This window comes from Abrus precatorius, unplaced genomic scaffold (assembly GCF_003935025.1).
Source record: "Abrus precatorius isolate BTA unplaced genomic scaffold, Abrus_2018 Scaffold3, whole genome shotgun sequence".
Lineage (NCBI taxonomy): Eukaryota > Viridiplantae > Streptophyta > Magnoliopsida > Fabales > Fabaceae > Abrus > Abrus precatorius.
In genome coordinates this window covers 737805-752796 of record NW_020874373.1, presented here as the reverse complement: position 1 = coordinate 752796, position 14992 = coordinate 737805, and the positions used below count along the sequence as shown (strand labels likewise).

General features: G+C 26.1%; 2 protein-coding genes across 2 annotated transcripts; both read right to left on the bottom strand.

Moving 5' to 3' along the window:
• Positions 1–1018: 1018 nt before the first annotated feature.
• Positions 1019–1595, bottom strand: LOC113860785. The gene is made up of 2 exons (XM_027493291.1): positions 1390–1595; positions 1019–1250 (listed from the first exon to the last, which is right to left on the bottom strand). The coding sequence occupies exons 1-2, from the start codon at positions 1482–1484 to the stop codon at positions 1019–1021; spliced, it is 327 nt and encodes a 108-aa protein (XP_027349092.1). The 5' UTR covers positions 1485–1595.
• Positions 1596–8828: 7233 nt separating this feature from the next.
• Positions 8829–11465, bottom strand: LOC113863276 (protein RTF1 homolog). Its single transcript, XM_027496802.1, has 2 exons — positions 11346–11465; positions 8829–11043 (listed from the first exon to the last, which is right to left on the bottom strand). The coding sequence occupies exon 2, from the start codon at positions 11014–11016 to the stop codon at positions 9091–9093; it is 1926 nt and encodes a 641-aa protein (XP_027352603.1). The 5' UTR covers positions 11017–11043; positions 11346–11465; the 3' UTR covers positions 8829–9090.
• Between the last annotated feature and the right edge of the window lie 3527 nt (positions 11466–14992).

The following is a 14992-nucleotide window of genomic DNA, read 5'->3' as shown; positions in this document are numbered from 1 at the left end:
TTAAATTATGTCATATTAGTTAGGTTATCTTATACACCAAAATAAGATGAATAAAACATTTATATATATATATGTTGTCTTGTAGTCAACATTGATTTATACTTTAAAAAAATAATACATAAAAATATTAAAAATGATTTAAAACCTTACTTTTAACGTAAAATGAACATGGATCCCTGTCCTATTAATAATTTTGAAGGAAAAAATAACGACGAAAGGGTAATAACTTGTATGATTAAAATTATAATGTGTTATGGTGGGAGCATGGAGCACAACCCAAAAGATTAAAAAAAGAAGGAAAAGAAAGCAGAAAGCAGAAAGCGTAAGCATGGAGGCATGATGAACGCCTTAATAATCGGGTAAATGAGAAGAGAATTGCAGAGAAGAAAAAAAGAAGAAAGTGGAATGGGTCGTCGTAGTCTTCAGATGATGAAGACAGATCGCATTCATGATTGTAAGAGAAAACAAGTTGACGTGTCCAAATTATTCCCACTATAAAATCAAGAATTCCCTTGAAGTGATCCTCCTTTTCATCATTATTACTACTATTAAAATTATACATTAAAAAACAATTATTTTTTTATTAAATTTTATAATATTGAATAATATTTATATTTTTATAACAATTTATTATATGTAATTTTTTATATTGAGTTTATTGAGACGTTAAAGAATAATTATTATTATTAAATTATAACATGAAAATAAATAAATATCCAAGTGGTTGACCAGTCAAAGGAATAATAAAAGCGGTCTTTTAAAATTTAACACGTAGAAAGAGGGGCTGGTTTGAACATAAACATGCATTGACTGATTTGTTTTCTCCTTCTTTGACTAAAATAATTATCATTCATTTCTCTCTCTCCCGGTCAGGCATCTCAATTCAATTCATTTCCCAAGCACACAACCAAACAAGAACAATTAGACCACAAATTTCAATGAATAATAATAACTTGATTAATCAAATAAAAAAGGGTAAAACTAATTACTATAATCATGGATCGATTCACAACACTAATTAACAAGATGAAGAAGAACAAGTTGTTGATTCAAATTTGTAGTACTTATCCACCGCAACTGACACATCCCAAGTGCAACTGAGTCCTTTTGGGACTGTGACAAGGTCCCCAGCTCCAAACTCTACAAATTCTGATGACCCTTTTGGATATGCCTTCACCTTCCCTTTCAACAAATAGCATGTCTCTTTGGCATCAAATTTCAACTGGTATTTCCCTGGAGAGCAACCCCATCTTTCATTTTTCACATCCCATCCCCATAAAAAAAAAGAGAAAAAATTTATATGTTGTGCATGTCAATATTTAGATTTCATAATACACATATATACTATACAGCAAAAAGGGCACAATAGAAGAAAGATCAAAGACTTACTTTGGCCAACACTTGATGTTCAATTCAGCTAGGCGTGACTGAGAAGGGTTTCTCTCAATGATGATTCTAAGGTTTGAATTGGACTCTGCAGCCATGGAGTTATGAAGAGATCAAAATGTGAACAAAGTTAAAAGGTCACCCCTGAGGGAAAAGATTAAGATTCTGTGCGCCCTTTGGCTACATGCACTCTGGGATTTTGGAGAGAAAAAAGAAGGAATCTTGTTGTGCATTGTAATATAAGAGGATAAGAAGACTTTATATTTATAATATAAGACCTTGACAAAAAATAATGAGGATATTGAGTACTTGTAATTTAAGAGTTCACCTATCACATGATGCCCCGTAAGCTTCACAATATTGTTTTTCAACGAAATCATTAATTCACCTCGTGGGATATGTCTGTCCCACTGTGCTGTCTGTCTGTTAATTTGGTGAGAAATAGTACTATATTTCCACCAATCGTATGTATGTCTTTCATTTTTTTTAAATTAGCTTTTTGTTTCAATATGATTTTCTAGCTTAATTTAAATGTGTTTTCAAGCCAATCATATGCATGTCTTTCATTTTTTTAATTGGTTTTTTTGTTTTGATATGATTGATTTTCAAACTTAGTTAAAATGTGTTTTCAAACGTATTTAATTACACCAATCTATATATATCTATGGTGCATCCTAGCTACTTAAATAGTGACATCTCTACAGTTGTATGACACTTAATTAGACAACCTTAACACAATTTACACGTTGCAACATGCACGTGAGAGGCACTACAGTGAAGCCCAATATCATATCCTATATACCTATAATAATAGTAAATACGTCGATGTATTCCACAGATTTGTAGAAATATATGTATAATATTTATTATTTAAATTTTAAATTAAAAATAATTATTTTTAATATAAATTATTTATAAAAAATAAATATAACAATTAAAATTAATTTATACATAACTTTAAATATTATAAATTTTAACAATAATAATTTAGTAATATATTTGTGTGTCACACAAATTTGTTTATATTGAATAGTTTATAAGTTTAAAAAAATAAGAAATATTATAAAGAATATAATGACACTTCTATAAATAAAAAATAATTAAAAAATATATTTATTCTTGTAATCAATAGTCTCTTTTATGTTAATATTGATATACAACTTTATCTTATTATAATTGATATGTCTAAAATTTTTGAAAGAACTATGAAATATAGTTTGTTAATAATAATAACTATCACACAATTAAAAAGAGTTCAATCCAGATAAAGAATCATCTACCAAATATTTTTATTTTACATAATTGAATAATTACAATATGTAAAACATTAGAATCTTCATTGTTTAAAAAATTAACCATTTGTTTAGTAAATTCCTCTGATAAAGTGTAAACAATTCTTTGAATTCTTCGAAACAAATTCAATATGATATATTTAATTAGTATAAAGTAATGAAAGTAAGAAAATAAATAATAAATATTTTAGCCATTAAAATATGTTTTAAAATAATACTCACTTCAAATCTTCGAGAACCAAATCAATATGTTTACTTTTCTTTCTATTTTTTTATGTTTTTGAGATTATTTTTTCAACCACATAACCAATTATATCTAATTGAACAAGCATCAAATATTCTTTTAAAATAATAAAGTAGCATACATGGTCAAATATGAAAGTCATTAAAAAAATAATAAAAATAGAACTCATCAATTAGATATAATTCATCCAGTTTATTTAAAATTTTTTGAGAATGGAATAAAATAAAAATAATTAAAAGATATGCTGTCACATTTCACCTATGGAACTTTGGTGATTGCCATCAAATTTAACTTCCATTTGTGTTTAGTGGTCCATAATTTTTTTTCAGGAGTAATTACCATAAAATTTTTCATGATATACACATTGCCTTCGTGCAGTAGTTTTTTATAACGTGATATAATATCCTTCCTAACAGTATAATAAATCTTTGAATTCTAAAATAATGAAATAAAATGAAGGAATTAAATTAAATAATAAAAAAAATTTATGCATTTCAACTAAAGAAATATAACAACTTTACCTTTTCATCGACCAAAATCATGTTTATGTTATTTACTTAACTTTTATTTTTAAATTCAAAAGAAAATCACAAATAAATGATTCAAACCATTATCTTCCAATTTATTTTTCCAAATCGTATTTCAGAAAGCATTGAAATAGTAGGTGTCATTTTAGAGGAATATTATTTCGAACAAACAACTAGCACTTTCTTTTATATATACCAAATAAAAAATAATTTCTTTCTCACTTTTAAATGGTTTATATCTATCCATATAGCTCTCATGCACTATTTAACTGTATTTGTAATATTAAAATCATTTAATTATCTATGTTACATTTTAAAATATAACATGCATGACCTTTTGAATATATAAACTCATAATAATTCTATCAGTTATCAGTATTCAATAATAAAATTTAAAATAAATATTAATATTAAAATTTAAAACTACCTTAAACATTGTAAAAATAATAAACTATTAATATTAAAATTTAAAATTATTTTAAACGTTACACCTTTCAAATATATCAAAACTGTAAATTAGAAATAAATATATTTAACGGATTTAAATTAAACCATTAATATTTATTATTGCAAAATAAATGCATTAATATATTAATATTAATGAAGTTGTGAAGGTAAATTTTCCTTCAAAACTCATTTACTTTTATATATATAAAAATAAAGATACACTTGCATAGCATAATAATGTGCAAGTAAATAATAATATAAAACCTTTTTAAATTTTATTATGGATTAAAATTAACTATGAATAATTACTTAGTCAAACAGAAACAGAATTAATTAATTCCCATAAGATATAGAGTAAGGTTCTGCACAACCATTATTCAACTGACTAAAAAAGAAAAGAAAAAACTTTATCCTTAAATTTCTCAATACATCATATGATATACTAACTTACACTTTATTTTAATTTTATGATTGGGGACAATTTAATAAATGTGATTTTTTATTCCCACTCTAGGCTGTTAAAAAATTAATCATGTTCACAAAATAAATTAATCTAAACACTCGAAAAATCTAATACCATCACATCATTGAAATCGAATTTTTAAATGAGTCTACAAATAAGTTTAACAAAAGAGAAAAATAAAATAAAATTTTGTCATGAATTAATATTTAATTTTTATAACTAATTTTTATGAAAGACAATTACACATTAAATATGACACACATGCAGAAGATTTTAATATTTTATTATTTTTTATTAATAAAATATATTTAATAGAAGTTCAATATGCCTTTTCAATGAATAACTGACTGAGTAATTAAGTTATCAAATTACTTTAATAATTTATTTTAAGTACATTGTTAATATATATTTTTTACATTGTCATGTAATTACGGATTATCTAAACTCTAAACACATTTGGATTAACTTTACATTCATAATTTTAACATAATATGATATTTTATTCTAAGAAAGAAAGCATACTTACAGAAAAAAAAAAATACAAATTGAAAAAAAGAAGAAGAAAGGATCAAATAATAGATTTATGACATGTAAAAAAAATTAAAGAAAAGGAGCTTAAGTCAAGGAAATAAAAAAAAAAGTAGCAGAGATTTAAACTAAGAGTACAAGTATAAAAATGGTTAAAATACAAGTCATAATTAGGTAAAAAAATAATTGAACTTGAATAAATAACAAATTAAGTGGTACATAAACAAAATATTACAAGTCTAAATTGTTATTTAAAAAAAAAATAGGTAACTTAAGCTTAAACTTATTCTCTCCTACACTCTTAAATGAGGCTTATATTTAAAATTTTAATATTTAAAATTTGATTCTTCAAAATTAATATAAAACTGGGCTTTTTAGCCCCGTGAATTAGAAAAAAAAATCAATATAAAACTAATAAAAAGTAATATATGGTTTTTCAAAAGTTCCGTGTAAAACTTGTTTATCTTCACTAAGATAGCTAGCAAATATATGTGTAATAGCAACAAAATATAAAGAGATTCAGACCTCAGAAAACAAGTTTAAGACAAAATTAAATTATTATAATTTTGATTAATTTAAATATTAGTCTTTAAAATATTTTATTAAGCTCTTATATTTTTATTAATTTGGTTTTTTTATCTCTACCATTGAATATCAATTCCTAAATTTTAATTACTTGAGCTTTAATCTCTATAATTTTTCTTTATAAGAAAAATAATCCTCTTTTTGCATGAAAGATGAACCCTTGTATTTTCACTTATCAAAATATTAGTCCTTAAAGGACCAAAGCGTTAATAATTATGAAACTAAAAGGACACCTGCGAAAAATACATATTAAAACCACAACTACAAAAATAAAACTAAAACTAACCATTAAAAAGAATGCTGTAAATGGATTTAAATGAATTTCACTAAATTTATAAAATAAAAAGCATTAATTTTACTTCACTTGTTTATCAAAAGAATTTTAGTCAACAAATAGTTACTTCGAATGGCTTATATTTTTGCTTAGGTTTTTTTCTTTTCTTTTTTTTCTCTCGTGGAGGTTTGTAAATTTAAGAAGTGCACTACGAGTACTTTGGATTGTCTTGCTCCTAGAGGGCAAACAGAACAAGTGAACCATAAAAATCCTCTAGAAAGAATGGAATTTGTTTGAGTTTCATTTACCTTCTTTCTTGTTCCTTTTGATAAATCCTTTTCTTGGGTGAACATAAAAAGTTATTTTAGAACAATATGTATATGGCCAAGGACCAATGGTATTGCATTAAAAGCTTTTACTAATACTAATTTTGATATGTATAAGCAAATAATAATAATAAAAGAATTAAAAGGCGTCATCTCTCCTGTGTGAAATCTGCATAAGTTCAGTGCGATATAACTAAAGTGTTTGCTTTGTATCTGTTGAAAAAATTAAGAATCCAATTTGGTATAGAGACCAAGTGATTTGTTAACGCCTAAAAGTAATTTTCATTAAAAGATAACTAATGAATTACGTACATTTAAATCCTTTATTTTTTAAATGTTAATCAGTCGTAATATATTATAACGTCTGAAACCTTGTATTCTGCTGAAATATTCAAAAACTTTAAAACTGTTAAAACAATTAGCCGAATAGCACAATGGGGTCTTACTATAATCTGAAAAAATCACTAACACTAACAAAAGACATTCTAAAATCTTTTTTTTATACTGAACTTCATTTTAAAATAAATTAGCAACTTAATGCCTCTTTATCTGCGATTCTAGCAGGCATCAAACGCGTTTCGTAAAAAATAATGTTTTCTTTTTGGGTTTGAAGACCCCTATGGCGATGTTATTTTCAATTTTCTGGTAATACGAATTCTAAACAAACAGTTACTTAATCATCAAGAATATGTTCCACCGGTAATTAATACATTTAAGAGTTAGTCCAATATTTTACAAAAATCATATCAAGTTAATCAACAGTAGACCTACTTTCCAAAATCCTGAATCTCACAAAACTAGCTTTGGAAGAGCATTGAACAATCAAAATATACCCATTGATGGGGTTGCTTCCATCCCAACTTCCATATCATCAAGTCGATTAAGATAATCATACCATGAACAACAAAAATTAGAAAGACCTCTTAATATTGAACTAAACCTTTATTTTAATCCCTAAGATAGTTAACAAACTGTAACGAATGCTACATGTCACTTTAAGTGCGTAAGACTTATATGGTAGATACGTAGTAGTTTTAGAGTGCTAAACGTGACTTCCCCTTTTCTCTCACAAAGAACCCTAAATTTTTTTCCTAAATCAATTTGCCCATTCACATTCTATGGTAAAGCTACTTTTAATGCCTCTGGTTTGGTATCAACTTTCTGATTTCTAATTTAGAATTATAGCCACTGGGTTCAACAAATTTCTACTGTCTTAAATGTCTACTTTATGTGCCTCTTTTTTACTTGACAAGTCTACGGAGGATCTCTTCGCTTCATCACTTCGTAGTTTTGCCATTTCTTTTTTCTTCCGTTTTTCTCTTTGTTTAATCGGTTTTGTTCCAAATATAGAGATCATCATGGTGTCCTTCATGACTTTCCTATTTCGTTTCTGTTTCTTGCTTGTGTGCTTTTTTCTCATGAGCAAATTTTTTTTTATCCAACGATTCTCCGTCTAAGATCAAATCTTGCAATTGAAAGAGTTTGAAGGCTGGCATATTGACATGCATCAGCATCTATATTATTATCTAGGATAATATTGCATGATGATGGGTCTTCTAGCTGAGGTTGTGAATAACCTACACTAGAATCAGTAGTGCACTAGAGTTCTTTGACTAGTTCATCACCATCACTCAAAAATTTTGCACTACCAATGTTGGCAGTCATGCGAGAACCTTGATCATGCCCAAGAATTAACTTCCCCAATATTGGTATTACCAATACTAACAGTCTCTACAAAATTCCTCTGAGGTGCATCTATATAAACAAATTTGGAGAAAAACTTTAAAATTTTTCGTGAGAGAAATGAGAAAGTTTTCTAACATAACACAAGCAAATATTCTATTACTGTTTATTAATAGTATTTGTGTTTAGGAACTAAAATATTCAAAAAAATAAAAATTAAGAATTAAAGTAATGTTTTTAATATTTAAAAAATTAAAATAGCTAACGCTAACTATCTCTAGAACCAAAATGAGAATTTAATCTTTAATATAGATGTTTTTTCTTTTCTATAGAAAGCCTATTTAGTTTGTGACATAATAATTATTAGTGGTCAATATCGTGTACACGGGCAGTAAATTGCCGCTACAAAGACATTGTCGCGTCACACCCGCGAATTGTGACAAAAAATAAAATAAACTACAGTTATCATTTTATTTCTTAAGTCAAATTCCAATTTTACCCTTTCCTTTTTGAACATTGGCCGAATTTTAAGGAAGATAATTTTAGGGTTTCGGCTCCCTTTTTACTTTAATATCTTCTTTTCGATTGAACCCTAAAAATTTTCTCTTTCAATTCCTTCTATCTCTATTTTCTCTGAGTTCCTTCTATCTCTCTGGTGCGACATGCTTTCAGTTCCTCCTGCCTCTTTGGTGTAACATGCTTTTAGTTCCTCTTACTTCTCTGGTATGACATTAAGAGTCACAATTTTTATTTAATTTCTTATCATATTTTTAATTTCTTAATCATCTTTATCATATCTAGCAACATGTTTTGATGTGACTCAAATGTTTCTAATCATTTTCATTTTCAGCAAAATTTTTGACAGGACTAAACAATTTTCGGTTGTCTTCTTTATCTTTGACAAAAATTTTAACGTGACCTAAATATTTTTTAGTAACTCAATACACTATTTTTTATTTCCCTTCACCATTTATTATTTATTTCTTTTTTTATTGAGTTTTTCTTCTCTATTTTGTTACAAATTTATGTATTAATTTTATATTTTTCAGCATAAAGAGGACAGGGTAGATTGAAACAAATAGAAATATATTTCCAATAATATTCTAGCTCTCTTCCAAGCATCCAGTGAAAACCATTTTTAAATCATAGAGAATGGTACACTTGAACTTCACAATTTCCGGTAATTTTTGTGAAGAGAAAAAAGGAAATGAAAACTAGATGATAATAGAAAAGATTGAAGATATTTTGCTATTAGTAGGCATGACAGTACCACAGATAATATAAACCAATTTACCCATAGAGTAGACCTGATGAAAGTTGTTACTTCAACAAAGTTCAAAGAAGCCCTCTTCTTCTCTTGTAATCACTAACTGTCAATGTCAGCGCATGCATCTTACCATCATTTTCCGGGACTTGAAATCCAATGGTTGCTTCTATTATTTGTTTTCTTGCTACAAATCCTGCATGAACTCCCCGAGCTCCACCAAGATTTTGAAGTATAGCCAATGATATTGGCAGCTCAAAATTATGCAGCAAATTTGACTCCGTGCCTTGATCCACAGGTGCACTTGTGTCTACTAACTTCCCAGCACCAGCAGCAGCTTCCAAAGCTGCAGCAGTAGCCACCATGCCAGCCTCCGTGGTCACAGCTGCCCCTGTTTTATTGCTGCCTCTATCAACCACTACACCACCAGCACTCTTATTTCTAGCTGCAACCTCTTCCCCAAGATTGGAAGCAAAGTAGTTGCTTGATCTAGTCCATCTCCTTGAAAATGGATCATAACCTGCCTCCCCTGCTTTCAAACCTACATCTGCTGGCTTTAATTCAGAAGCATTTTTGAAGTTCTCAAACCTGTTCTTTCTGTTCATCTCAGCAAGCTTCAAAGCCTTGGCATCCTTTGCCTTTTGTCGAGATGCCTCCAACTCTTGCAGCCTTTTCTTGATCCTCTCCACCTCAGTTTCATTATGCTGACTCTCTGCTATTTCCAATTTCATCCTCAACCGACCCTTCTCAGCTGCAACATTTAATGGCCTTGACGAGGCAGATTTTTTCTCTCGCAACATCTGCTTCACAGTAGCTGCTGAGTAAACAAATAAGTTGATCTTTTGCATAGCTTGTTTTTTTTGTGTCACATCTTTCTTCATAGGCATGCGGCCACCACTTCGCTCTACTTCCTTAACCCACTGTTTGAACTCCTCCTCAAGTGGATCAGAGTCACTAACCATTGCCATTTGCCACCTTGCAGCAGAGGTGTCATTTCCCCAGACAAGATTTAAGTACTTGTATGTGGTTTTATTTTCTAATTTATACCGGCGATCAGGATCTGAGGCATCAACATTTTTCACCATGCAGAGCCTGTAGATAGGCCCAGACTTTGATCTGCCAATACCAACCCTTACAAAACAACCAACAATTAACTCCTCAAAAAAAGGCTCCATAAACCACTTTGCAAGTTTTGACCTGGGAATCGTGATTTCTTTTATATCCCGAAATGAAGCCCCATCAAATTCAGACACTACCCTGTCATCATCACTGTCGATACCGCCATGTTCACTTGACTCTTCATCATCATTGTGGAACCTGCTTTCACTTTCACTATCACTTGAGCTACTAAGACTTGCTGAAACTAAAGATTTGCGCTTTGGTGAACTTCTAGATACCTCTCTTAGCCTGCGGTGTGATTCTGAATCTTGTTGTTTCAAACGTTTTGCACGCAATTCATTTAAGGCATCATCCTTGGCAGCAGACTTGTCAGCAGATCTGGCTGATGATCGCACACGAGATGAAGGGAGAGAAGGAGTCTGTTCTCTGGACACATTTGCCTTTCGCTTCTCACGGTTTGACGCTATCTTCCCCAATAAACTTTTATCATTCTTCTTGTTAGCCCTATCTGACAATATCATCTCTCTTTGAAGTTCAGTCATCTCAGAAAGTTTACGCCTGTCATCTTCATTCTTATAAAGATCCTCACCAAAATTAGATTCATCACTGCTATTGCTCTCGCGGTCAGAATGGCCATAAACATCATCGCCCCCTTCTTCCCCATTTCCCTCGTCATTGTCTCCTTCCTTGGAATCAAATCTCTTCTTTAGAGGAACATGCAAGCCAGGGGGCTTTCGTCCTGAATAATTACACTCATCATCTGAATCATCCTCCCTAGAATAACTCCCATCATGGGAATCATGTCCTCCTCTTGAAGGTGGACGAGAGTGTCGGTTTCTCCCAGCAGCCTCCAAAAGCAAATTCTCTAAATCCGCCATAACTCTATTCACTAATCAACCAACCACCTAATCCACACAACAAGGTTCAAAAATTAAAAACATCCACTTTAGCACAAAGAGTCTAATGGCACAAATTTAAGTGTTCAGTGCAGCCTTACGGTGCAAGCAATCACCAAAGCCAAAATTGAAATCATAGAGTTAGCAAGCAAATAGCCTATCACAAACAAATATTCAAATTCAATTCAAAAAGCACACCAGAAAAGTCGACATCAGCAATAATTATAGTAAAAAAAATAATAAATTGAAGCAATGTAAATGGTTTCATGATGATTGCAATTGAATTGGGATAGATATTAGAGAGAACTTACGATGAAAGAAACCGAAAGCAGAAAAGAATTGCGATACACTGTTATATAGAAGAATGGATACACTCAGAAATGACGGCGAAAGAGTGTTTTCAGAGTGCTACAACCCTAACACACAGCCATAATCAACAACGCCATGGTTCATATATATACCCTACGCAGGGAGCAACCTTGAAAGTCGCACCCATGCTCCCGCCTCTTAATTCTTCTCTGTTTAAACGCACCGTTTCACTTTCTAATTATTGTAACTTTATATTTTGTTTTATTCTTTACCATAACAAAATTGTTTTTTTATTTTTACAATAAGTATGTTTTATAAATTAGTTTTTTTTTCCGTTTAGTGTACCGTTTTCAATGCAACTCTCTTGTAGTTTAAATTAATATATTTTATTTAAATTGTTTGATACTTTTATTTTGTTTTATTCGTGTAATTTTACTCTTTTTGATTCCTCTTTTTTCATACAATTTTGTTTATTATGCTCCTACAGTATAAAAAATTATTGGTTTTCAGACATTTTTTTAATATATGCAAAAAGATTAAATACTAAACTATGACAATTTAAGAAAAATTATAAAAATGATGTTTTTTTAAAAAAAAATCTTCAATAATAATTTTTTTATAAAAATTGCTAAAAAAAATTTAATATTTTTTTTAAATTTTCATTTATTTACTTTCTGAATCTTTGCAGCTGAGAAAAAAAAATTGATAGATATTTTTTGAATTCTCATATTTTAATACATATTATTTTCAAATACTATGTTAAAATATTTGTCAAATTTAATAATTAAAATTTTAATTTATCTAAAAAATTAAACATAAATTTAAATGTTTTAATTCCACTTAATACCTTTGTCCTAAACTAAGTTATCAAATGAGATTGAATCCCAAAAGCCAAACAGATTTATTTATCTATAAGAATCAATAAAATACTTCAATAAATACACACACTAACTACTTTGCACGGATTTGCACTAGTATATCTTTCTTTATTTTATTAATTAATATAGTTTAAAAATAATTTTTTTAAAAATGTAATTAAAATATAAAATAATTATTTAATTATTTTTAATGTGAAAATTTTTTAAAAGTAAAAGGACTTATTAATTTATAAAATAAATTATATATAAAAAAAATAAATATGAGATTTAAATTTAATTTAAATTTTAAATTATATAATTTATTAATTGTAAAATAAAAATATTAAGTATGCAAATAAAATAATTATTATAAAATTTAAATAAAAAATAATATTTATATATTTTCTAAATATATTATTATGATATTTAATAATATTTAAATAATTTCAGCTATTGTAATTAATTACTCTTAGTTTGAAAATTTTATTTATAATCGTTATTGTAATATTTAATAATAAATAAAATATTATAACAAAATTAAAAAATAATATTTTATTTATTATAAAAATTATTATTTATATTAATTGAACTTACAAAATGTTAATGTATGTAAAATATGAATCACGTATGAAATTTAGATAAATATTATATTGATAATAAAATCTATATTAAGATGAGAATATATATAATAATAAGAAAGTAAAAATAATATATAATAACATAATTAAATATCCTAATAAAATAAAATAAAATGTTGATCACATTTTATTTTTTAAATTATACAAAATCTTAAAAATATTTTGACATTATAATGAAAACTATTTAATTTTCTTAATCTTTCAATGTTACCTTTTAATCAATATAAAATATAAAAATAAAGAGAGATATAAAAAGAACAATGATTAAGTTTTTAAAAATTATTTAAAAATTATTTATATAAATAGAGATTGGTACTTATTTAGTGGTGTATCAAAAGATGAAAAGGTAATATAATAAATTTTTTATATTTTATTTATTTTTATATTAAAAAATAATTTTATAAGTCTGTGTAATTTTTCATAATAAGAATATTTTAATTTTTAATGCATGTTTGGGGATAAAAAATATATTAAATTAATTAATAAAACCATTTAAATTATTATCATTCAAATTTAAATAAGAGATGAAGTGAAGGTATAATTTTATTTTTAATAAAATAATAACTCAAGAGTTTTGTTTACTTTTTGCAATGTTATTTTTGTATGATTTTAATTAATTTTTTTTTTAAATTTTACAGAGTTTTTATATTTTTAATATCTAATCAATTTCAATAAATTTTTGTTAATTTCAATCCGTAGCCAATTTGTTATTTTTGTTTTTGTTTTCAACATAGTATAGCCCACCTTATTGTGAAGTTTTTATATACAACTAAATATAATAAAGTTCCCTTAAATACAAATTAAAAATAATAATTTTAAAATAATTATAATTTAAATTTATAAATTATACAAAATATTATAATTAATTTCAATTTATTTTTATTAAATGTAATTCATAATCAAAATATTATTTCTATTTTTAAAATGCACCAAAACATATTTTATCTGTGTGTCATTAAATTTTTATGTAATTTTTTTTAGTGTTATAAATACATATAACATAAGCAAATGTAATTAATTTTACATGTCTTGATAAAATATTTTACTTTTAAAATCTTACAGAGTCTTAACAATATGTGTACACTAATGCAATAAAAATTATTTAATCTTTTAAATATTCTACTACTACCTTATGCGCATTATTTATTTTATCTTTCTTGAGTTGCAATTTAATTAAATACAAATTATTATAAATAATGAAACAATAATATGTCAATTCCATAATATAATTTTAGATAATCTTAATTAATACTATTATAAGTTGTATTAATTAAAAAAATATTAATAAATTTAATATAAATTAATTAGTAAAAAATAAAACATAATACATAATATTACTTGAAATAATGCAATTTTATGTTTACTCAACAAATTTAAATAAAATATATGAATATAATGTAGTAAAGTAAAATAAAAACATCAACCCAAGAAATGTATATATTTTGTTGGATAAGTAATTATTGATAAGATAACATGACTGAAAAATATAAAAATAAAAATTCATACAAAAAAAGTTATTTTTTATATATATTATAATTTAATAATATACAATATAAAATAACAGTTCTATAAATGTATGTAAATTTTATATTTATTTTAAATATTTAATATATTAAATTATTAAAAAAATACTTTAAATTAATATTATTTAAATTTAAATAGAATTAAAACAACGATGTAATTTTATTTTTAGTTAAGTAACTGAGAAGCTTCGTTCAGTTTTCATAAAGTTATTTTTGTATAATTAATTTAATATTTTTTTTTTCTATTTTTAACACTTTATGATAAAATTTTCCAATTCTTTTATATATATATAAAATAAATTTTAATAGTTTTTATTAAATAAATTCATAACAAATTGTTATTATCATTTTAATAATGTAATTTTAATGATTTTTTTATCAATATAAAATTTTTGTATATAATTAATCCGAATGAATTTTTCTGAAATATAATTTAAAGATAATAATTATTAATTAATTATAATTATAATTTTTAAGTTATGCAAAGTATTATAATTAATTTTAATAAATTTTATTAAATTTATAGATAAGTGATTCTAAGTATTCTAAATTTTAGTAATTATATAATTAATTTTACACGTAATATATATAATATTGATTATTTAATAAAAACGTAAAAATAAGTAATTAA

Bases quoted from the DNA above. Each gene is read 5' to 3' on its own strand.
- LOC113860785 (XM_027493291.1), bottom strand. From the start codon at position 1,484: ATGGCTGCAGAGTCCAATTCAAACCTTAGAATCATCATTGAGAGAAAC. The intron at 1,251-1,389 runs GTAAGTCTTTGA...GAAAAATGAAAG, and splicing joins AACATCAAGTGTTGGCCAAA to ATGGGGTTGCTCTCCAGGGA.
- LOC113863276 (XM_027496802.1), bottom strand. From the start codon at position 11,016: ATGGCGGATTTAGAGAATTTGCTTTTGGAGGCTGCTGGGAGAAACCGA.